The sequence below is a fragment of the Ailuropoda melanoleuca genome, chromosome 13 (assembly GCF_002007445.2).
Source record: "Ailuropoda melanoleuca isolate Jingjing chromosome 13, ASM200744v2, whole genome shotgun sequence".
In the NCBI taxonomy this organism is placed as follows: domain Eukaryota; kingdom Metazoa; phylum Chordata; class Mammalia; order Carnivora; family Ursidae; genus Ailuropoda; species Ailuropoda melanoleuca.
Genome location: NC_048230.1, coordinates 5,953,541 through 5,978,486, shown reverse-complemented (window position 1 = coordinate 5,978,486; position 24,946 = coordinate 5,953,541). Strand labels below are relative to the sequence as shown.

Here is a 24,946-nt window from a genome sequence, read left to right as displayed (position 1 = left end):
GAGTTCAGTTTGATATGCCTAGATCATTTTCTCAGGAAATCAGACTTTGGTGACCACAGGACCTCTACTCTTGCTCCTCTAGTCAGGGAAATTGAGTGCACAGTGAACATGGGTTCAGCAGAGAAACAACAAAAATGGAGAGACTGGAGGATTTGCCTTAAGTCAGGAAAAAGATTTGGGCTGTGCATTCAGAAACAAGAGATTAGCAAGATTTATATATAAAGCCAGGGTCGGCAGCTAATTCTCACCTACTTCCTAACTAGTAACCCTCATAATTCCCCATAGTATTTTTTGGTATACTCAAGATAAATGATGTGATAGTAAATCACTGTTTAACCACACATGCTGCAAAGAGATTTACAGACAATAGGGGCACCCTTCAAGCAGTGACAATAAAGTCCAGGATCATGGCCCATAGCTCTTCTAATTCTTATCTGAGTCAAGGAAAAAATTTCACAATCCTAACCACAGAATCCAGAAGCCAAAGAAGACCCAAATATTCTGCTCGATGCCCTATAGTTACGTTACACCTATTTGACTAGATATAAAAATTCTTTTCTCCATTTTAAAATCAAGTATAATTATGAGAGATAATTCAGTTACAAAATATGTTCCTAGAGTACTGTGCCAATTTTTTTGCCATTCTGATCCTTCCTCTGCAAAATTCTGAAAACGTTAAGCAACAGAATTTTAAATTTACAAAAGAGAACTAAATGTTTTTAAAAAGTTATCTTGTATTTTGTTCTCCTTTAGATATAGCTTTAAGAGATCTGGCCTAATACAAAAGTCTTTCTCAAAAAAAAAAAAAAGAGTCATATAAAACTCATTAGAAATGATTTCTGAAAGAAAACAATGAATTAAAGCTTCTTGGATTTAACTGATTCTTTTTTATTAAGAGAATTACTGATAATTTTTAGTGCTAATTACAGATAGGGTCCTAAAAAGGTAATTCAGAATATCCATTTTCAAAACATATGAGTATTTCTGCAATGTTAGATTTCAAGAGAATTTCAATAAATTCCTTGTTCTAACTCCCTAGAGCTCTAAGTGGGATACTACCTTTGTTCATTAAACTATTATTTACTGTGTCCTTGTTATGTGCCAAGCTCTACTCTGAAACTACAGCACTGAACAAGACAGGGCTCATATTATGGTGGAATGATAAACAAGGTAATTACACAAAGTCAATAAATGCTACAAAGAAAACTGTACAAGCTAAGGTGATAGAATGACTATAATTGTGGTTCTTGCTGGATGGCCAAAAAGACCTCATTAAAACAGAGACACCTGCACTGAAACTTGAGTAACAAGAAGCTGGCCACAGAAGAGATCAGGGAAGAAGCATTCCAGGTGGTGGGGGGTAGCCACAGTGGCAGCAAGAGTGCTTCCTAATGTGGAAATAAGCCTACTGTGTTTGATGGCCAGCATGGTCTAAGTTTGGTGAACAAGAAGGAAAGTGGCACGAGGCAATGTCAGCAATGAGGCAGAGCCCAGGTTGGGTAGAGCCTTGTAGGCCAGAGTACAGAGAAGTATGAGGAATAAGATCCTACAGCTTTTAAATGGAAACAAATCTACAGGGAGTGACAGATTACCTTATTACTTAAAATTTACTAAACTGAAATCATTTTTGGTACAATATAAACTGGATAGCTTTTTAACATGGAAAAGGAGGATTCTTCTTAAATTTTTAGCATATATTATTAAAAAATAGAATGGTTTTAAGACAATTTCTTATTGAGAGGCCAAATAGGCATATTATATCTTCTGTGTTTAAAACAAGCAACGTAATTTCAAATGCAAATATAGTGCTTACATTTTTTTAAAAATCGTACAGTGCATTATAGAAAAAAGAGTTGTGACCTGGATACACAAGCCTTTAATTCTAGCTCTAGCATTAATGACAACTAAATACAACATTTAACCCTAATCATTTCACTTAATACATTAAAGCACCAGACCACGTCAGGTTTTTTATTTTTTATTTTATTTTATTTTATTTTTTTTTAAAGATTTTATTCATTTATTTGACAGAGATAGAGACAGCGAGAGAGGGAACACAAGCTGGGGGAGTGGGAGAGGAAGAAGGGCTCATAGCAGAGGAGCCCGATGTGGGGCTCGATCCCATAACGCGGGGATCATGCCCTGAGCTGAAGGCAGACGCTTAACAGCTGTGCCACCCAGGCGCCCCAGGTTTTTTATTTTTTAAAGATTTTATTTATTTATTTGACGGAGAGAGGGAGAGTGCGTGTGCACACAAGCAAGTGAAGTGTCAGGCAGAGGGAGAAACAGACTCCCCACTGAGCAAGAAGACTGATGTGGGGCTCGGTCCCCGGACCCCAGGATCTTGACCTGAACCCACGTCAGGGGTTTTAATTTTCTTTTGATCAGGGTATATATATGTATATATACACATATTATACATATATACACATATTATCTATCTATCAATCAATCAATCAATCATCTATTTTGGTGGGGCACCTGGGTGGCTCAGTCGGTTAAGCAAGCATCTGCCTTCAGCTCAGGTCATGACCTCAGGGTCCTGGGATTGAGCCCCGCTGGGCTCCCTGCTCAGCAGGGAGCCTGCTTCTCCCTTTCCCTCTGCCCTTCCCCCAACTTGTGCACACACGCTCGATCTCTTAAAAACATATAACATGTTTTTTTGATCAGTGTTTAAATGGCATTTTTCAGTGGAAGAGGGAAGGAATCTGAGTTTTGCTGTAAGTATGAGGAATAAGATCCTTACATAGTTCAGGTAAGATCACTACTGAGGCTCCAGCTACTTTCCCACAGCTGAAAACCACTTGAATAATATCTGAAGTTTCTTTCAGCTCTAAAGTTTTAGCAATTCATGCAATAAACATCCCCGGAATGAATAAATTTGGAAGCATCTGCTATGTCCCAGGTCCTGGTTCTGCACTTCCTCAATGAACTCACCCACTGAGAACATGGGACCACATTGGCCAGCGCCATGGCTATCGGGAGCTCTCCCTGGTCTCCCATCATTGTGACCAACTCCACCAGCCTCTCAAACCGGTCGGCCAGCACTGTTTCTGCAAGTGTGTCAAATTCTGTGCCTTGCTGGAGAATTTTTGTCAGAACTTCCATAAATGTAGCTCTTGTCTGAAGATCTTTGTGATAACCTAAACCTGGTATGGACAGACAGATGCAAATTTAGTAACATGGCCTGTTGAAGTAATTTTGCTTGTCTTTCATGCCAGTTCTCTAGGTTTTCAATTTCTATATGAAGCTTTCATTTTATCTCACCTATGGAGTGCATGAGGCCACTGTCCACATTAGCATTGAGTAAGTTTGACATTGCAAGGACTGTACAGTGCCTCAGTGATGCCAGCCTCCGAGACATGCCACGTTTCCTGCCACCTGTTTGTGCATTTTCATCTTCAACTTCACTACAGTCATTCAAGAGGTTCATGAACAATGTGAAATACCTGAGAAATAAAAAGAGTGACTCTTACACAGTGAAGGCCACATCAACCAGAAGGCTAATCAGATATTATGGAATCATGATATGTGCATCACATGAGTGGTCTTGGGTATCCGTTTCTCTCTAGTCTGGGGTAATCAGCCAGTGTGGCTCATTATGAAGTGTGCTGTGCTGAATATGATTTTATCCCGACAAAGCCAGTACGTATTTCATAACACAGGCACGAAACAGATGCAATCCTTCCTGGTCAATGCATCACGTTTACCATATAAAACAAGTGGTCCAAATAGTTTAGAGAATGCTATCTTAAATGACTTAATGAGGTGATCTGGGCTCTATTACCAATAATTCACCACTTGGATTATTTTCTTCAAAAACACAAAACCCAGTTGTTTTCTTAACCCAGTCCTGTCATGGGGAATATTGCTTTATGCATGGGTTATATTTTATAGGCAGCTGCTGATGGCCATAATACCAAAGTAATGAGGTCCATTTTCTAAATATAATCATCTGCCACTTTGGTTAGATGTTGTTTTGTTGTGTGTGGGCTTTGTTTTTTGCTTTGCCTTTTTGGGGACTGAAATTTACTTAAGAAATAACTGTGATTTGGCTTCCATCAATTCCACACCATCTCCTTCCTCCGGCTGCAGCGGAAGACCAGCCAGGAGTGAAACTACTGCTTCCATGCTCGCCTGGTCCAAGTCTCTGAAGAAAGAAAATTTAAGGACCACATAAATCTTTCAGGTTCTTCCACTTCGCCTTCCCCTCAAATAAACACCTTCCTAAGTGAACTTTAGGAATTCAGGAACAATCTATCTCATTCAACTATTAGGACAACCTAAATAATTTGAGTTAACATGCATACTCAGAATGCAAAAATATTTCAAGTGAGGGAGAAGGTGATAATAACTTTCATAAAACCAAGCCTCATGAAAGAAATATATGTGAATGATTATGTAGTTTGATGTTTAATTATTTTCTGATATGTGGCAATAAGTATTTACCATTAGAGCAAATGCAGGGAATTACTTTTTAGAAAGACTCAAACTAATCAAGTTCCTTAAATATTACCTTTATCGAATTACAAAATAAATACAATCTAAGGCTTTAAACATTTTATTTTCCAACTACAGACTATCCTTCCTAAATAGACAACACTAACTTTCCAAATAAAACTTTCTTACATTTGATTTTACTGAAAGTCTTTCAGTTAAAAATAGAAGATAAAAATTAATATATATAATTCAAATACAAAAGTGTGATATCCAAAAAACACATATTATAATAGCTATGATGAAGTAGTTATCAACACCCCAAGTAAACCTGCTAATACTTAATTAAAAGTCATTCTCTTTCTTGCATTTTCTTTTCTTTCTTTTTTTTTTTTTTACCTTGTAAGACACTTTACGTCATCATCTGCTGCTTGGTTTGATGTTCCCATTACCCAGTCTGTCAGGTATTCTACCATCTTATTCCTATAGAATGGCAGGGAAAAGGAAAATAGCAACAATTTTTTTTTAAGTCACACATACACCTCTAGTCATATAAATATTTTTTAATAGTGCAAATAATTTGCCAAATCACTCAGGTGATATGACAGTTTCATAAAGAGAGATGGCTACTCCAACCCTAACGGGCAGAAGGGCACTAACAGGCAACCTGGGTACTGACCCTCCACTGACACGGATTCCCTTAGCCAGGGTAGCAGTCTGGAAACAGAATCAAATTCTTAGCTCAAGTATAATTTAGAAAAAAGGAGCACTGCCATGGGTACAAAACTTTGGGAAACTTGAAAATACAGGAAGAGAAAAATAAAAACGTAAAATGCTGCTTTTTCCATCCCCACCTTTCCCATGATAATCAAGTACCTACTATTTTTCTGTACTTCATTTCACATAGGATTTATAAGACCCCACTCTGCTCTTTTGAGGACTCACCTAAATTTCATCTCTTGACAAAATGAGAGGTCATCTCTCCTTGCCATCATTACCTCGACTAACTGACACAGTTTCGTTTTTATTTGAATTGCATGGACCATATTCCCAAGCACACGAACGTATCTAGAGACAGAAACATTCAGGGGGAAAAAATATCAGATATAAACAAAAGAGAAGATTTTTCTAAGTCTTTAATCTCCAAGAAAAATGATTAAATGTAACTACAAAAACTGTAGTATTTTTATTTTATTTATAGGAGTACATATATTACTTCTGGTAACCTTATTGTCACATCCCAATTTGGGTGCGATAAAGAATGGCAAATTATTTCCCTAATAACTGTCAATACTGATGTGTTTCTGCTACACGTCAGTAGAATCCTTACCTGACTAGATTTAACATCATTGTTTCAATGCTAGCTTGCCCCAGATGTTCTGAGCTGCCTTCAGTATGATTATCTAGTAAATTCTTCATTATAGCTATGGTTTGCTCCACAAATTGCGTATTGGTGTCAGTCAATAAAACCTACATAAAGAACAAAATACATTTTGGCATCAAGGCACACCAGACAGACCATACGGAGATGAAACTGCCTGACCTAAATGTCATACACATGCAGAAATGCGCCCACAGGCATATATCCAGATAGGCACACAGACATACCGAGACACTCATACCCACACCCCAGACATGCACAACCCCTGGCCCACTCACACACTACAGTTTCCAAAAACCAGAACTGATCCCTACAATAGCTGATTCTTTTTTCTGCAAATTTTTGCCTATTTTTAAAAAACTGTGAGTGATGTTCATGCCAGTATCAAATTAAATAATTAAAAAAAAAGGCTCATTATCAAACAAGTCACTCTATTCATAGGAAAGGGTAAAAAATAAAGCAGAGAACACTTTACCTGTCCTTGGGAGTCAAAAAACTTGCTGATGGTATTCTTCAATTTGTTAAACAGCATTGGATAAAGAGCAGGACTCAATTCAAGACCCACCAGATCCTTAACATTGGTCCGTATTTGAAGTCCCACTTTCTCATGGTTACACACCATTAAGGATAACAGCCGATCCATAAATTTGCTGACAGGTGTATCTGCATTTCCCTCCGAAGACATCACTGAAATCATGGAACCCTTACGTTCACTGACTGGGCCCATGGGTGGGCTATAGGTTGCCAGGCCAGAATTGCTTCTCTGCTGCAGGCACACTCCCCCAAGGGCACAAAGGAAGCCAGTCATGTTGATCCATTCCTGTAGGGAGTCCGTGTCAGACAAATCTATGGATCCTCCTCCACTCACATGAGACATTCGCCTCTTAACAATGGTCTTGTGAAGGCTTTCAGCAGCCTAAACACAAAATTTTTATGGAAAGCATGAATTCAACCTCAATTGGTTGAAAGACTTGACAAAATTACTTTTTATCCAACATTTCTTCCATGACAAAAGAACATTTTTTTACATTTAAAAAATCCAAGTCTTCACTACACCATTTCTAGTCACATCAAGCTACCTTACTGCCCGAGGCCAGATGAGCCTTACGGAACAGAGGTAGAGATGGACACACAAGCACTATCAGATACAGAAGGTGGCTACAGAGTACAGCTCAGAAAGGAACATATGTTCCGATTATTTGCTTATATCAATTCCTGGACAGAGAGGCAATGTCTATGCTGCTTCAAGAAATATAAGCATTTGGAAATTTTCAACCAAGTACTGTGTGCACTTGTTAGTGATGGCGCAAATTCAGGCGCTCTGGGACCAGTTTTGCAAACACCGTACTACTATTAACAAAGACTCTGCGTGGCAAGGTAAGAGAATTCAAGCAAAAGAACCACTGAGCAGAAAGAGGCTGTAATGGAGGAAGTGCAGAAAGACAAGAAACAATACAAAAAAACCAAACTCTACAAGAATCTGACTGAGAAGGAATCTTCAAAGAATTCCAATGCTGTTACTTTATGGAGTACAGATGAGAAAGGAAAACTCTTACTATGTGTGGCAAAGATTGTTTTCCAATTCACTTCTCCTTACACAGTGCTTACAAGCTAATACTCATATTGTTACTGAGGACATATCAACCCAAGAAAGCAACATGTTAGGGGCAGTCTGTGATATAAACGATGGAGAAGTACCGATGCATTTGCTTCCTTGTATGTTTGTTTTGTGGGAAAAACTAGCCTTTCTCCCATGAAGGGCTGCTTTGAATGCAGAACTCCTGAGTCTACCACTTCTTATGGCACATGCATTTATTCCAGTTGTCACTAATATTCGAACATGGTTACTCTCCCTCCTGTCCTGCAGCGCAGGACAGTCCTGCGTCCTTTTAGGACCTGGGTTATACGTATTTATGCAAGTTCTCTGAACAAGAGTAAAGACAGAACACAGCTTGCAACATGGTGACTTGACGTGGAGCACAGTGAAAGAACTACTGGATACAATGCTCCACTTTGACAAAGAATGCCTAGATCCTGCATTTTAGTATTTCTGTCATCTACTTTGTGAGGTTGGCTGGACTGAGTCAGATAACAGATCAACTTCACACCTTTAATGATTTGTGCAATAAGGAATCATTGGTATCAGACACAGATATGTCCACTGCAGAAGAACTTGCAGGCTGGCTTATAAGCAACAGTGTGGTAGAGCATATATTTGGACCAAATTTACATACTGAGATTATTAAACAGTGCCAAGTGATTCTGAATTTTTTTAGCAGCAGAAGGGCAACTGAGTACTCGGCATACTGACTGCATGTGAGCTGCAGCAGTGCTGAAACACTGTAATCAGTATAGCCATGACCTATTTCCTTTATTTATTAAGAATTTGGATCCAGTGCCACTTAGACATCTCTTTAATCTAGTCACAACTCTTGAGCCAAGTGTTCATGCTGAACAAACACTGTACTTGGCATTAATGTTAATCAAAGCATTATTTAAAAAAAAAAAGCCTTATGGAATAATGCAACAGCAGCTAAGGGTGAGCTATCTAAACAGAGCTCTTGTGCATCTTTATTAAATACTAAACTAAGTAAGAGGAAGAAGAGCTCAGAAGAGCAGCTCCATCACCTTAGTCACCTGCAGCTTGTCCTTAAAATATTGATAATAGCGATACCCATCAAAGTGGAGGCAGTTTGACAATGAAATGGATGAACAACTTACTAACAGACACAAACGTGCAACAGTGACTTTCAGATACAGAGGAATCCATGCAGGGCAGTTCTGATGAAACTGCCAACAGTGGCAAAGATGAAAGCAGTGCCCCTGATAGCAGTAGTAGGCACAATGATGGATCTAGCAATGAGGTGAATTCTAGCCGTGCAAACCAGTCAGCTGCGAGCCCTAGCAGTGAGGTACAGTCAGAAGACATTGCAAAGGGCAACCCTCTCAGGTCCCCTGCCTCTTTGGGAGCTTTGTATTATCGCTTATCAAACTTTGCTTTACTAGCACTCAAAAAAAGAAGACGACAACGATGACAATGACAACATTGCAAATATTCAAGCCCTTAAAAAAGATGAAGATGACAATGATGGTCATAATCCTCCTAAAGGCAGTTGTGGTACAGATCTTCAGAACAGCAAGTTAGAAAATCAAGCAGGCATTTGCTTGGGGGATTCCCAAGGCCTGTCAGAAAAAAAATAGGACAAGCGACAGAATAGGAAAGGACCTGGTTTTTAACACTGAATCAATGCCATCAGTAAATAATCAAATACAAATGCTAGATGCCTGCTCGTACTCTCCAGACCCAAAGTGACCACTCGTATAGCACAAGCATCTCAAGAATCTTGTATTAAACACACTGGTGACTTTCTTGGGGAATGACTCATTTAACTGCCTACAATGTATTGGTCCCTAGCATCACCACCACCACCATCACTACCACCATGACGGGCATATTGTTGATGATATGCTAAGTGCAGTTGACGTCAGTTGCAGTAGCTCCCAGATCAGTGCAAAATCAGAAAAAACATGGCTGATGTTGATGAAGAATCTGGGTGTGAAGAGCAGCTAGTTCAGATTAATTCACATGCAGAACTAACATCTTTTCTCCAACAACATCTTCCCAATTTAGCAACCCATTTATGTCTCAGTCAAGGACCTGCAGTTCATAAACATCAATTCAACAGTAATGCTCTAACAGACATTAATTTGGATAATGTCTGCAAGAAAGGAAACAATTTATTGTAGGATACAGTTCAAGATATGACTCAATCTTTCTGAAGCATTAAAAAATGAAGCAGAAAAACTTCTCTGTCCCTTAGTATGTTGATTTACAGACAGATTCAAGTGAGGTTCACTGAAGGCTGCCTTGAAAATTTAGGCAACAACAGGTAAAGAGGAATTTTTTACATGGTAGTCAAAATTCATTTCGTATATTCTTATTTGATTAGGTGTGGTGAATTCACAGCATTTAATGTACTATTATCAACAGGTGTTTTAGTAATTGTAGTTTTCACAATAGGTTTAAAGACTTTTCTCTCACGGGGTTCATATTTTATCACTCAGCCTCGCTTTATTCAGTACTTTTTGGCACTCTTGATTAGCTCGCCAACAGAAGCAATAATACTTATTCTCTTCTTGCTTCTAGGAACATAGTAGTGTTTTCAAATTACAGTTAAATATTCTTGAACTGTGTCATATATATTTTAAAAAGGCTAAGTAAGTTAAACTTAAGCTGAAATAGAAACATTTTGATAATGGCATTTTTCTTCCATCTGAGTGGATCTTTTGTGTCTTGATTTCTGCAGTACATAAAGAATTAGGTTAGTGTTTTTCTCTAGTTCGAATCCTGCTGTTTATTTATATACTTCTTAATGGGGTTCAAATGAATACTACAAATTTCTTGCTTTTCAGGTCTGTACCACTGGTATAATTTTACATTTCCCTTGATAATGTTCCATTCTTTGGCATAGTGAATTCAGTTATTAGCTGCATACATTATATTATAGTAATACAATGTTTTCAGCTTACCTCTGCACAGGCCTGATATAAATATCTAATACTAATGAATATTTAAATACTTCAAAACATTTTTTTTACCTAATTGAATTAGAAAAGGTATATGCAGGGGCGCCTGGGTGGCACAGCGGTTAAGCGTCTGCCTTTGGCTCAGGGCATGATCCCGGCGTTCTGGGATCGAGCCCCACATCAGGCTCCTCCGCTATGAGCCTGCTTCTTCCTCTCCCTCTCCCCCTGCTTGTGTTCCCTCTCTCGCTGGCTGTCTCTCTCTCTGTCAAATAAATAAATAAAATCTTTAAAAAAAAAAAAAAAAAGAAAGAAAGAAAAGGTATATGCAATATTTTACTTTCTGCTTTTGGTCTTTAAAGGGCTCGAATTTGATAATCACAATAGAAAAACTGTTCATGTAGGAATAAGAAACCACAAATGGACCTCTGTTAGTGAATCCATTTGGCACATACTCTTTAAAAGGAATGCTTTTATTTTTTTTCTTTCAAGTTTTTATTTAAATTCCAGTTAGTTAACATAAGGTGTAATATTAGTTTCAGTAAAATGAATGCTTTTAATGGCTGGATGATATTTCATCATTTACAGAGGTGCTATAGCAATTAATTTTATTTTTTTTATTTTTTTTTTAAAGATTTTATTTATTTATTTGACAGAGAGAGACAGATGCGAGAGAGAGAACACAAGCAGGGGGAGAGGGAGAGGAAGAAGCAGGCTCCCAGTGGAGGAGCCCGATGTGGGGCTCGATCCCATAACGCCGGGATCACGCCCTGAACCGAAGGCAGATGCTTAACCGCTGTGCCACCCAGGTGCCCCTATAGCAATTAATTTAAAAATGTTAATTGTCTTTTAAAAATCTTTGTGAAAGCACCAGTTTTTTCAAGCAGTTGTTGTATCAGTTTATATTCCCTATACATGTATCTGCATACCCTATGACCAAGCAATCCCACCGTTAAGTATGTACTTTACAGAAATACATCTAGATGGTCATTAAAAGACACATTCAAGAATGTTCATAGCAGAAATATTCAAAATAGCTAAAATTCTTTGAATAGCAATCCAATGCCCAAAGAGAGTAGAACGGAAAATTAAATTGTGGGCTGTGTGTTGAATGAAATAGTTAGAGCAAGAACAGTGAATGAACGACAATGGTACGGAATAGTGTGGATGAGTCTGAGTGAAAGAAGCCAGACATAAGAGACTTTATCTTTAGCACTCAATTTATGTCAAGTTTACAAACAGGAAAACTACCGTATTTAGGAGTTAGCATAATGGTTACTCTTGGGTTGTTAGTGAGTAGAAGAGGGGCACAATGAAGGCTTCGATGTGCTGGTAATGGTTTCTTTTATTTTTTTTAAAGATGTATTTATTTGATAGAGAGAGAGCATAAACAGGGGGAGGGGCATGCCCGAGAGGGAGAAGGAGAAGCAGAATCCCCAGTGAGCAGATGCCCAATGTGGGGCTTGATCCCAGGACCTTGGGATCGTGACCTGAGATGAAGGCAGATGCTTAACCAACTGAGCCACCCAAGCGCCCCGGTAATGATTTATTTCTTGATGTGGGTGTTGGTTGCACAGGTTATGTTCACCTCCTACTATTTTGAACTGTCGCTTAGATTTATACATCTTTTTGTATGTATGTTATATTCCAATAAAAAAACGGAAGTCCAAACCTAAGATTACCATATATATTTTTTAAGAGCCACTAATATTTTTCTGTCATAGACTAATACACTAACCCAGAATATCAAACTTCTTTTAAAAAGCTTTGACTCACATGAACGAACCTTGAAACATTGTGCCAAGTGGGGAAAAAAGAAAAAAAAACAACAGTCATATTGTGTGAAATATCCAGAACAGGCAAATCTACAGAAAGCAGGTGGTTCCCTAGGGTCGGGGGGAAGAAGGAGATTAGAGAATGACAGCTCAAGTATATGGGTTTTTTTTAAACTGGGGTGATGGTTGTGCAACTTTGTAAATATACTTTGGTTTTGTCTTGCTTCATGGTCCATGATGCCAGGTGAGGTTGTCAGTATCAGTACAATGAAACCAAACTGGCAGGACGGGAGCAGATTATTCTGTTATTCTTCTAGATCTTTGAGTTGTAAATCAAATGTGATCACTCCACACTTGTTTAACACTTCCCTGTGAGGTTCACGACAACTTTCCCAGCTCTGTGATAATCAATGATTTCAAATTCATCAATGTAACCATGCTTCATCATCACAGTCAGAAACTGGGCGATGACTTTGGAACATGGCCTAATGAGAACCTGAGTCTGCCTCCCTTTTTGGCACCACTGACGCTCTTGAGAGCATCTGCCAGGATGTCCATGCACACCATTATGGTGACACAGAAAGGTGGAAGGAAGTAACAGCACATTTTAAATGGGTGAACTGTATGGTATGTAAATTATATCTCAACATAACAGTTATCCACCCAAAAAAGCTTTCATCCGAAGGCTACATGTCCTCTCCAAATGACATTAGGTACATACTTTTGCTTTACAAAAACAGAACTTTTTTTCCTTGCCCTAATTAAGCATGACAAGAAAAAAGCAATGGGAGGCTGACCAGTTTTTCTAAAACACCTAACGAGAGCAATATATGGCCATTACAAATCAATTATACACAAATACCAATTAATTATTAATTTCTGGGGTAACAGATGAAAATAGTTGAATGAAATGTCCAAATGTTTACATTTCACTTAACCTATGGGTTCAATCTTCTGCCCACCAGATCCCTTAATTAGAGTGCCTAACTAAATAGTAAAATGTATTGTTTCAACTTTAATTTATTTTCTCTACCTTTGTCGTCCCTTTCCTGGAAAGTCCGTGAAATACCCCGATGGAGAAAGAGAAGGAAAGAGGGGAAAGGAGTGGTCTCTACCATAAATCATCTCTAGCTGGTGCTGGCCAATATTTCTGCAAAAATGGCAACATCTGATATCTGTGCTGTCCAATACAGTAGCAAATTGCCACATGTGGCTAATGAGTCCTTGAAATGTGGCTACTGGATGACTGAGGAACTGAATTGTAACTGTATTTAATTTTAATTAATTTAAATTTTCATTTAAACTTAAGTAGCCACGTGTGACTAATGACCACCATAACAGTGCAGTTCTAGATGAGCCACAACTAAATAACACTCTTACGACAACTATACACATATTATACCAACAGTGACTCAAAGAGTATTGAAGTGAAATACATGTGTCTAGCAGATCAATTAAAAGACAAAAAATCAACTTTATAAACTCACCTGGCCATCTTCCATTTTAGCTTTTGGGTAGTTGAGGATTAGTTTTGTAGCTTGTTCCCACTTTGCATGCGTATCTTCCCAAGCCTAAAATGAAGGCAATTACCACTTGAAAGCAACTTTAAACCTAGAACTAAAAATCAATCAGCAGGAGACAGGTCTCAAACTTGGTACACATTATAATATCCTACTTGTAATACACGCAGATCTTAGATTTGCTTCAAAAGCTATTCCTGGTCACACACACATGGCATGAGGCTTCTACATTTGCGGATGGGGGCCTGGGAGGACTGTTTCTGTTGCTAAGGGCATACCTCAGTGTTTCCTGCAGTGGGATGCTCAATGCGCCTTAGTAGTGCCATCACTCTTTTCTGAAGTGCTGCTCTTCCTAAGCAAAGACAACAGCAAATCAACTTATTGTACTTAGAGCCCTGCTTGCCAAGGGAAACCCTGGCGAGCCCAACCCATAAGGCAGAGTAGGAGGAGGGGAATGAATGCTTCAAATGACAAAGGTGAACACTTCCTTTTGCCAACTTCACAGGAAAGGTATTTAACTTGGACTCTACAATGTCCACAGCATAAAATAACTATTCCCACCTATATTTACTCAAAACACGTGCCAGTGTTTAAAACTTCACTATATTTAGTTCAGCCACAGTAAATTATAAAATTTGTAACTGACATTATACTGCCAGTTTTTAAACAAATGTACTGAATATTAAAAGCTCAGTGAGAAGTTAACGATTTATTTCAAATGCTATTTACTTTCACCCTATCTTGTATAGAAAAGGATTTCAGATAAGCTATCTGAATGAACCCTGTAAGCTTAGAAAGCAGTTCCTACGTTCTTAGCACAATCAGATGTCGTGTGATTTAAGGCAAACTGAGTGGGATATGGGGAACATTATCCACATTTACCTGTTGACATCATATTGCTGACAGAGGCAAATTCCATAAACGTGTTATAGTTGGGCAAGAAGTTGTGCACCGACACCTCATCCACGCCACACCGGATATCTGCTTCCTCGCAGAGGTGGCGGAAACAGGACATGGCCACCAGGACAGCTTCAGTGTCAGGGCTCCACAGAAACATGTACAGGGCCACTTCTAGTTTAGTCTGAGCTTGTCGGCAGATCGGCGGGGTGCCGCTGCACCCTGCTGCACTATCCTGGGAGTCAGGGATGGGAGGCATTATGTTGACAACTTAGGTAATTTTATTTACAAAATCCAACAACGCAACATGCTGGGCACCATATATGTCTGCATACAATAATCCACAAAAGCTTTCCCCTGCAATCATGACAGCAATTTTCAAACCTCTAAATATCTTGTCTGAATGAGAAATGAGATTATCTAGACCAACATCATGCTACTATTTGCCCAATTTCAAGTCAAACAGGTATTATCTTATTCCAGATTCTAGAAATGCAGATTAAGCCAACACAAACACAAGTAAAGCACCCACAGCATAAATCTGAATGAAAAATGCAATGCACTTCCAGCTCAATTATAAACGACAAAGGAAGTAATACGAAATTCTATCTACCTACTGGGGGAAGAAATAAAGTGCACTAAAATGAGGGCACAAACAAAAAGTAAATACTGCTGTAGAAGATACACTTGATTCTGGATTACATATTCCCAAGAGAAATCTGCATTTATAAAATGAATATAAATTCCACAGTTAACACAGACAATAGTAAACCCTGTACTGGTTATTTGTTGTTTCGTCCTTAACAGAAGATTATACTGAAAATTAGGGATAAAAAAGCTTTGGTCTGTACTTCTCGATCTTCAAGTCTAAGGACAGAATGCCAGTGGTAAAGTGGGCCAGCGAGATCTTCTGTGGAATATCCACACAACCAACACTCCCACAGACTACAGAATGGCAAAGACTCAGAAAGTTAACCTAACCACCCTACAACAAGGCTGTGAGTGCATACTGCTGACCTTCCCATGGACAAAGAAAACTGATATTCATCTCCATTGATGAGGATTAAAGAACGTACTCTCTAGAATGGTAGCTGCATACTAAATGCCAGAAATGTTTTTAACAGTAAAGATACCATTAAAAAAAAAAAAGATTTGGTCTATAAAAGCAGTTCTTTTGTAATGATTTAATATTTTCACTTGTACTATGATTTTTATTTTATATTTATTTTATTTTAATTAACATATAATGTATTATTGGTTTCAGAGGTACAGGTCTGTGGTTCATCAGTCTTATATAACACCCAGTGTTCATTACATCACATGCTCTCCTTAATGTCCACCACCCATTTCCCCCCCCCACCTCCTCCCCTCCAGCAACCCTCAGTTTGTTTCCTATGATTAAGAGTCTCTTATGGTTTGTCTCCCTCTCTGATTTTGTCTTGTTTTATTTTTTCCTCTCTTCCCCTATGATCCTCTGTTTTGTTTCTTAAATTCCACATATCAGTGAGATTGTATGAGAATTCTTTCTCTGATTGACCTTTACTGTGATTTTTAAAAAGAATTATGCACACAAATAAAAAAACACAAATGCTTATCTGTAACATCAAGCTAAATGCTTTATCTCCCAGTAAATTTGTATTTTTGGTAGTCGGTACAACTTCTAAACTTCTGGGATATGAATGGTCTTCCTTTATGCAGTCAAGATTTATAATAATTATAGCTATCAGTTATAGCTTGTTAAGTGTCAAATAATCAAGTGCTATTTACACAGAATTTCATTTAATCCTCACAACAATTCTGGGGCATAAATTTTTATTATCTCCATTTTAAAGTTGATGAACTGGGTCACAGAGATGTGAGGAACTTGCCTGAAGGTTCCACAAAGCACAGTAATGGAACCACAATCACACTATATTATCCAGTTGAAATTTACCAAAGTTCATTCAGGAAAAAATATACAGCACAGATGACAATGATACAAGAAAACTACGAAAGACGCTGCTTACCATCGATGAGTTTCCTTTCCCCTTCCGAAGAGAGGCTCCAGGAGTACAAGAAGGTAGTAGTTCTTCATGATTCATGGACATCTGACCAGTAGTTCCACTCGAAGGAACATCACATCCTACCCCATAAAGGAAGAGAAAGTGACAGGAACTTCTATCTGCCTGCTAAAGAGAAAAAAATAAGTAAGCCTTTTCTGAAGCACTGATAACCAAGAAAAATAATTACATAATACAAGCTGTCTTCCTGTTTGAGACTATCCTGGAAAACCTCTCATCCCAACTCCCACCCCTTACCTTGAAGAATAGGCACTAGAAACCCAGTAGTACAAATAATGTTTGTTCAATGTCTTTGAAACTCCTCTTAGCTTTTCACCCTTCAATGCATCAGGAACAACAGATTCTAGAAATGCAAAATTAACATTTCTAGATCTAACACGGACAGAAGTAAAACAACAACAACATAAATCTACCATGTGGAAAATATAATGTACTTCTCAGTCAATTATAAATGACAAAGATTTTCTCCCACAGGATTTTATCCTGTGATATGTCAGGATAATTGGAAGCTGGCTCTTCTGAGATTAAGTTCCTCTGGACTAGTAATTAACACTGGTTTATAAATCAAGTATGTTGCAGGGGTAACTTTACTGACCAGACTACTACAGATTGATTACTGGATTACTAATGCTTAAACTCTGGAGAATTATAACCCAGACAAAGGTATGAAACCCTGAAGTCTACCCAGATGCCAACTCACCATTAGACTATTTGTAAACAAAAAATTTAACAAGCTGCATGGTACACTGAAAAGCATGAATTTAACACGTTTAAGATTTTTTTGTAGCTAATGGATAAAAATTAATTGGATCAAACGCTCCTGAAATTATGACGTAATAGAAAAAAATTTTAATTGACTTCAGAAACTTTTTTTTTTTTTTAAGATTTTATTTATTTATTTGACAGAGATAGAGACAGCCAGTGAGAGAGGGAACACAAGCAGGGGGAGTGGGAGAGGAAGAAGCAGGCTCCCAGCAGAGGAGCCTGACGTGGGGCTCGATCCCTTAACGCCGGGATCACGCCCTGAGCCGAAGGCAGACGCTTAACCGCTGTGCCACCCAGGCGCCCCTGACTTCAGAAACTTTATGTTAAAAGAAATTTAAGGCTCTTCTCTAACCCCCTAAAACCCTGCCCCATGTTTTAACAAGGAATCAAAACTTTTCACTCAACCCTAGGGAAGAATACTCAGATATTTGAAGAGGTGAAACTGTTATGACAGGAATATAAATAAACTTAGATTAAACACCCTCAACCTCTTCCCTTCAGATAATTGATAGATAACATTCTCTGGACTAGCCTAAGCCATAAAATTCAAGCCTTATGCACAAACTTAAGATGGAATATGTTTCTCAACTTAATTTGGGTATAGCAGCCCGACTCCTCCTAGACCTAGGCCCCACAGAGTCCTGCTTAACTCAGCTAGAATTTATCAGGATTGTAGCTTTAAGGACAAAGGCTCAGAATAATTTTTTTAAAATGTTAACTTGTCAGTCATCATCCTCTGGCACATATATTTCCCTGGAAGACTTTGTAGACAGAAAGAGCTAAAATAGGACTTAATTTGGCTAATATGCACTTCCTTAATCTATCCCATCACCCCCAAATATTCTTCCATTTTAAAGATGTCATTTTGCCTACCTTATTTTTAAGAAGATATTTATTCCTGCAGATCAAAATTTCCCGCAACCATTTGAGAATTTCTGTGCTACTAAGCATTTGATGGCTAGTTAATTTCTTGCAGATGTAAAAAAGCATTTGAGAGCTGCAATAATATAAAGTTCATTGTTATCAGTATCGTCAATAAATAACCTCACAGAGAGCTATTCAGTACATAAGAATGACATTCTCTCATAACGGATACAAGTTTAGAGAAGCTAGGATTTGTTTTAGAGAAATGGTTATCAAAATGTTAACAGCAGGATAATCAAAGGAAATAAGTCTACAAACTACATTTAAAAAAAAAAAAAAAGCAAGTAATTCTAAATCCTCTAAACCCCCAAATTCCCAATTGTTTCATCCACGCATCCCATCTTTGCAGGAGACTCAAGAAGAAATGACAGACCACATGCACAGCAAAGACTGTATGTAAACCCAGTTTACCAGTCTAGACCAGGGATCTGCAAACAACTGTCTGTAGGCCAAATCCAGTCCTTATTTGCTTTTGTAAATAAAGTGTTAGTGGAACATGGCCATACCCGTTCATTTACATATCGTCTCTGGCTGCTTTCACGCTCCAACAGTGGAAGTGAATAGTTCTGACAGAGACTATCTGGCCCACCAACCATACAATATTTACTACCCAACCTTTTAGAGAAAAAATTTGCTGATCCCTACTCTACAGCCACACTGTCCAACACGGTGGCCACTAGCCAGCCACATGTAGCTACTGAGCATATGAAATATGGCTTGCCCAAATTGAGATGTGCTGTAAGTGTGAAACACAATGAAATTTTGAAGACTTGATGAAAAAAAAAGAATGTAAAATATCTCAATAACTTTTATATTGATTACACATTGAAATACTTATTAGATATATGTACTGGGTTTAAAAATATTATTACAATTAATACTACCTGTTTACTCTCTGTAATGTGGCAACTAGAAAATTTTAAATTACATACGTGATTCGCATGATATTACTATCAAAAAACACTGCTGTGTGTGTAGGATTTAACTCAGTGTGCCCACCTCTATGAGGAGATAATGACAAAACCTGAGGCTTACACAGTCGCATTTTTCTCAATATGTTGCCTTTGTGTTCTTTAAAAGATAATAATTTATATAAGCAGGAAATAAATTATAAAATTATATATTTTTACCTTCTAAGGCAGATGTTCACTATTAATTCCCCTACCAAAATCACTGGTGTCATGTGAAATTAATGAATGACCATAGTTTTAAAAACAAACTTAATATTACAAAATTTTAACACTCTAAGCTTCTAATTGTAATTAACAATTTAAAACACAGTTGTAACTACACAGAAATCCGAAACAGAATAGAATACACCAAGTAACAGTACTCTATAGTTGGGTAACAAAATTTAGCACAATTTTTAAAAATTTACGTTCTAAATTGCTGTGATAGCAATTCTCACAGTTAAAACAAGAAAATTAATAATTTCAAGTCAAATAAAATACAAAATCATAAAACCTCTGTAAATAAACTTTTACAATAAACCAAGTACTACAGTTAATACCTAAACACACAAAAAAATACTAAATAAAATTTTAAATTGAATTTAAAAAAATCACAGTACATATACCTGATTTCCCAAAATGTTTCTACAGGAGCATCAGGATTCCACAAATCAATGCTGTCTAACTGATGCAGAACCAGCAGAGCCTGAATTTTTAAAAAAAAAAAGAGAGAGAAGAGTTACTCAAAAGTTTTTTGGTAAATGTAACACTGGAGTATTTCTCTCACAAATGCTAACGAAATAAGTTATTTAACTGCAAGCCCTAACACACAGTATGAAGCAAAAGAGAAAAACTCTGAAGAACCGAAATCTCTATGGGATAATAACTACAGAATCAAATCATTTTAATTCCTATCATTCCTACTTTAAATGGCATACAGGGATACAGTTAAATGACTGATGAATTCGGAGGAGCAATATAAACATGTAAAAATTGCTTTAAGACACAAACTAAGTGATTTCAATAAGTGTCAAAGAACTCAATGGAACAAAAAATTAATCCCTAAGTAAGGAGAGCTCGCCAAAATTAATACACACAACAGTACTTTACTTCAAAGTCAAAAGACAAAGAAGTTATCTTGTTCACCACAAATTCTTTTGTAACAGAAAAGATCATTTCCAAAAACAAGAGAGAGAAAGGAGCAAAACAGGCTTTGCATTTCATAGCAGATTATTCATTCTAAAATATTCCAATTGACAAGAGAATTGAAATTGGAATTTGGTTTACAGAACATTAACAGGAATTAAATAATTTACTTAAAATATACAACTAACATACAAAAACACTATTATTAAATAAATTAAAACCATCAAAGTATAAAATGCAAAACTAGACTCTTCCTTGAGACCTGCCTCCTCCTACGCCCAATTCCACAATGCTTTCCCCAGAGGGACGCCAATGAGCTGTGCATATTCTTCTCAGTCCCTGGTCAGTATATTTGGTGAGTCTCTACTCCCCTTTAAAGCCTTTTATTAAAATGCCAATAAAATGCTGTCTGGAACAAATAATGAGAACTGATTTCTTCTTCTCTTAGAAGTAAATCAAATGTATAAGCTGCTAATATTTGCATTGATAATCTGCCTTACATTAGGAAAAGATATATAAGTGTCTAACCTTAGACCTCTTTATAATTCTAAAACTTATAAATAATATAAACACCAGACCTATATTATCTTATTTCACTTTTACTGTAATTACTTTTAGATATGTAATGAAAACTTAAATTCACTGTGAGAATCTTCAAAAACTATATAGTTTGTAGCTCTCATACCAAGGAGAAAACAAGACAAATTTATATTCAATTGTCACTATTGTGTAAAAACAGTACAATTTACTGACACTTTTAAGTGCCAAATTCTCTCTTTACAGTTTTGTTTGAAGAAACTCTTTTTTAACATAATGAAAGACAATGTATTAGCCTTTTCCCTGCCTTAATATGATTGCTTTCCTTGCTATGTTCCCTTCCATTTCATTTTCCACATATAATTTAACAAAGCTGTAAACATAGTACATTCATTTGACATTTCATTAACATTTTTCCATATTACCATGTGATCTGCATGTTTTAATGGATGTTTAATAATTCACCAAGTTGAAATATCATTCTGTCATTGAATAGTAATCTGTTCTCTTACTAGTGAATATTTTAAATTCTCTAATAGTCTCTCATTATAAATCAGAGCAATAAGCATATATACGTGTGTGTGTGTGTACCTTTCCCTTTTGAACTATATTCACAGGATGAAAAAAAAATTACAGGAATGGAATTATTTGAACAAAAAAAAAATGAGTAGTTGCCCAACTTCTGCCAAATACTGTCAAACAGCCTTCCAAAAAGAATGCAAGGAGTATACCAATTTATAGGTCCAACAGTAATGTACACAAATATAAGTAATGAGTGAAACAATGAATGCTAAAACGTTTTTGGTAAAATGAAACATATAGTACAAACAATAAAGTAGCATATCTTCTAGGTATATAGCTCAAAGAATATTTACAAATGTACATACTCCAGGTAACCATTACCCAGATCAACACTGTCAGTGCCTAGAAGCCCTTTTCATATTCCGTTTAATCATTAGTGCTTGACAAAGGTGGCCACTGAACTGACTTCTACTGCCATAGATCAGTAGTGCTCATTTGTTATTTACATAAAGGGAATCATACAGTATGTTCTCTTTTGTTTGGCTGTTCTCACTGAACATTACGTTTGTGATACTGATTCATCCACGCTCTGCATTTAGCAGTAGTAGCTCATTCTTTTTTCACTGTTGTAATCAATGGAATGAATATAACCAAAATTATCTATTACTGTTGATACACTTGAGTTGTTTTCAGTCTTTTTTGGGGGGAGGGAGGGATGAGTGCTGTTACAAATTATACTGCTATTAATATACAGTAATGGTATATTACTGTAAACATATATATGCATTTCTATTGGATACATACCTAAGAATAGAATTGCTAGGTCATACGTTTACTTTATAGATATTGCAAAGCAATTTTTAACAGCGGTTGTACTAATTTACATTCCTACTAGCAGAGTATGAATGAAAACATGATGTAATCATTTGATATTTCATAAAACTTTTTATTACTGATTTCCAGCTTAATTACACTGTAGTCACAAAAAAATTCTGAATGGTTTCAATCCTTTAGGATTTGTTGAGACTTACTTCATGCTCAGGATATAGTGAATGTTCCATGTGTACTTGAAAAGAGTGTATTTACTGAATGCAATGTTCTATGTATGTCAAATAGCTCATATCTGATAACTATGTTGTTCAAATCTTCTATCCTTACTTTCCTTTTTTTTTTTTTTTTGGCTTGTTTATTTCTATCAGACTTTGGGAAAAGTATGCTCAAGTATGCCACTAAAACTGGAATTGTCTATCTCTTCTTTTACTTCATATATTTTGATCTATTTTGAAGCTTTGTTTTTTAAGTTCACATAGAGTTTTATTTTCTCAGTAGACTGGACACCTTTGCAATAATGAGATGTCCCATTTTCTCTCCAGTAATGCTTCCTGCTCTAAACTCTGTGTTTGTGTATTATTACCCCAGCTTTCTTGAGTTCATGTTTGTGTGGCATATTTTCCTATCCTTGAAATATCAACCCCACGGTGTCTTTATATTTAAGCTGTGTCTCTCATAAAGACCACATAGTAAGACTTTTGCACTCTTTGGTATTCAGCTAAGAGAAATGAAAGCGTATGTGTGGATATATGTACAACTTTGTATATACATGCTCCTAGAAGTTTTATTTGTAATAGCCAAAAACTAGAAACAACACAAATACCCATCAACAAGAAAATGGATAAACAAATTGTGCTATGGCCACGAAATGGAACACTATACAGCATTACACATGCAGTAATGTAGATGAGTTATTGGTAAGTATGCAGAGTTAAAGACAGAAAAAAAGTATACTTTATGACTCCACTTATATAAAATGCAAGTTGACCTGCAATAACAGAAAGCAGATCAATGGCTGCAAGGGAAGCAGGGGAGCAGACAGGGGAGTGAGAAGACAGGAAGGAAGGGAACACAAAGGAGCAGGAGACAACTTTCGACAGTGATGGATATGTTCACCCAACTGGCCACTAACAGGTGAATAAACTGTGCTTTAATCATCAAACAGAATACTTATCAACAATAAAAAAAAAAAAAAGGAGCTAACACATTAACATCGTGGATGAATCTCAAAACCTTGTGAGTGAAAGAGGTCAGACAAAAAGATTTCATTCAGTCTAAGATTTCATTCATATGAACTTCCAGAACTGGCAAAACTAATCTATAATAGAAATCAGACCAGTGGTATTTGGGACAGGGAGTGGGGGCATAAGACACAGGAGAACTTCCCAGAGTAACTAGAAATATTCTAAATCTTCTATGATTTCTATTACATGTAAATTATACCTCAATAAAATTGACTTGAATTTTAACACTATATTTATAAAACTTCATAAAACTATATTTAGCAATCAATATAAAAAAATTTTTTTAAGTCAACTGTATTCACACCCACTAGGATGGCTATAATCCAACAGACAGACAGTAACAAGTGTTGGCAAGAATGGAGAAACAGAACCCGTATACACTGCTGGTGGGAAAAGAAAAGGATACAGTCACTTTGGGAAATAGTTTGGTCATTCAAAAAGTTAAACAGTTACCGTAAGACCCACCAATTCAGATTCACACAAAAAATTTATACAAATTTTCATAGCAGTATTATTCATAATAGCCAAAAAATAGAAACAATACTAAATGTCCATCAACAGATGAATAAACAAAGTGTCATACATGCATGCACTAGAATATTATTTGGCAATAAAAAACAATGAAGTATTGTTACGTGCTACAATATGGATGAACTTTGAAAACATTATGTTAAGTGAAAGAAGCCAGAAACAAAAAGCCACCTATTTTATGATTCTATTTATATGAAATGGCTAGAATAAACCCACCTATAAAGACAGAAAATAGATCAGTGGTTGCCAGTGGCTGGGGTGACAGGGAAAGCAGAATGACAGGGTTTCATTTTGGGGTGACAAAATGTTTCAGGATTGGACAGTGATTGGCTGCACAACCTTGTGAATATACTGAAAAAATCCTGAACTGTACATTTAAAATTCAACATATATATATATTTTTTTTTTTAAAGATTTTATTTATTTATTTGACAGAGAGAGAGACAGCTAGCGAGAGAGGGAACACAAGCAGGGGGAGTGGGAGAGGAAGAAGCAGGCTCACAGCAGAGGAGCCTGATGTGGGGCTCAAACCCATAACGCCGGGATCACGCCCTGAGCCGAAGGCAGACGCTCAACCGCTGTGCCACCCAGGTGCCCCTCAACATATATTTTTAAAACTCCAAAAAGTCAACTGCAATCACAAAGTTTTGAGGTTTTGCATTAAATATAAAAATTTGCACAATATTTTTCTGCTACATGAGATATAAAGCAAGTAAACCCCTTCTTTCTCCATTGAGTTCATAAAACAGCATACAGACACAAACACACCATTTCTAGAAATGCCACCTCTGACAGATGTCCAGAAATGACATCTATCGCTCATAGAAACCACACATGAAAGAAACATGAAAAATGTACATAGTTACAACCTTTCCTTCAAGAGCCTAGAATTCATCTCCCCT

At 36.9% G+C, this 24,946-nt stretch overlaps 1 protein-coding gene across 1 annotated transcript in view; it reads right to left on the bottom strand.

Annotated features, from left to right (window-relative positions):
* NF1 (neurofibromin 1) overlaps positions 1-24,946 on the bottom strand; it is a 211,130-nt gene that overhangs the window by 140,043 nt on the left and 46,141 nt on the right. The window contains exons 15-27 of the mRNA XM_034640640.1: positions 19,860-19,939; positions 18,233-18,356; positions 16,541-16,702; positions 14,520-14,769; positions 13,916-13,989; positions 13,605-13,688; positions 6,294-6,734; positions 5,768-5,907; positions 5,383-5,505; positions 4,837-4,920; positions 4,034-4,150; positions 3,268-3,449; positions 2,938-3,149 (exon numbers count right to left, since the gene is read on the bottom strand). Of these exons, the coding sequence (XP_034496531.1) occupies positions 2,938-3,149; positions 3,268-3,449; positions 4,034-4,150; positions 4,837-4,920; positions 5,383-5,505; positions 5,768-5,907; positions 6,294-6,734; positions 13,605-13,688; positions 13,916-13,989; positions 14,520-14,769; positions 16,541-16,702; positions 18,233-18,356; positions 19,860-19,939 (2,073 nt within the window). The remainder of the gene's footprint in view (positions 1-2,937; positions 3,150-3,267; positions 3,450-4,033; positions 4,151-4,836; positions 4,921-5,382; positions 5,506-5,767; positions 5,908-6,293; positions 6,735-13,604; positions 13,689-13,915; positions 13,990-14,519; positions 14,770-16,540; positions 16,703-18,232; positions 18,357-19,859; positions 19,940-24,946) is intronic.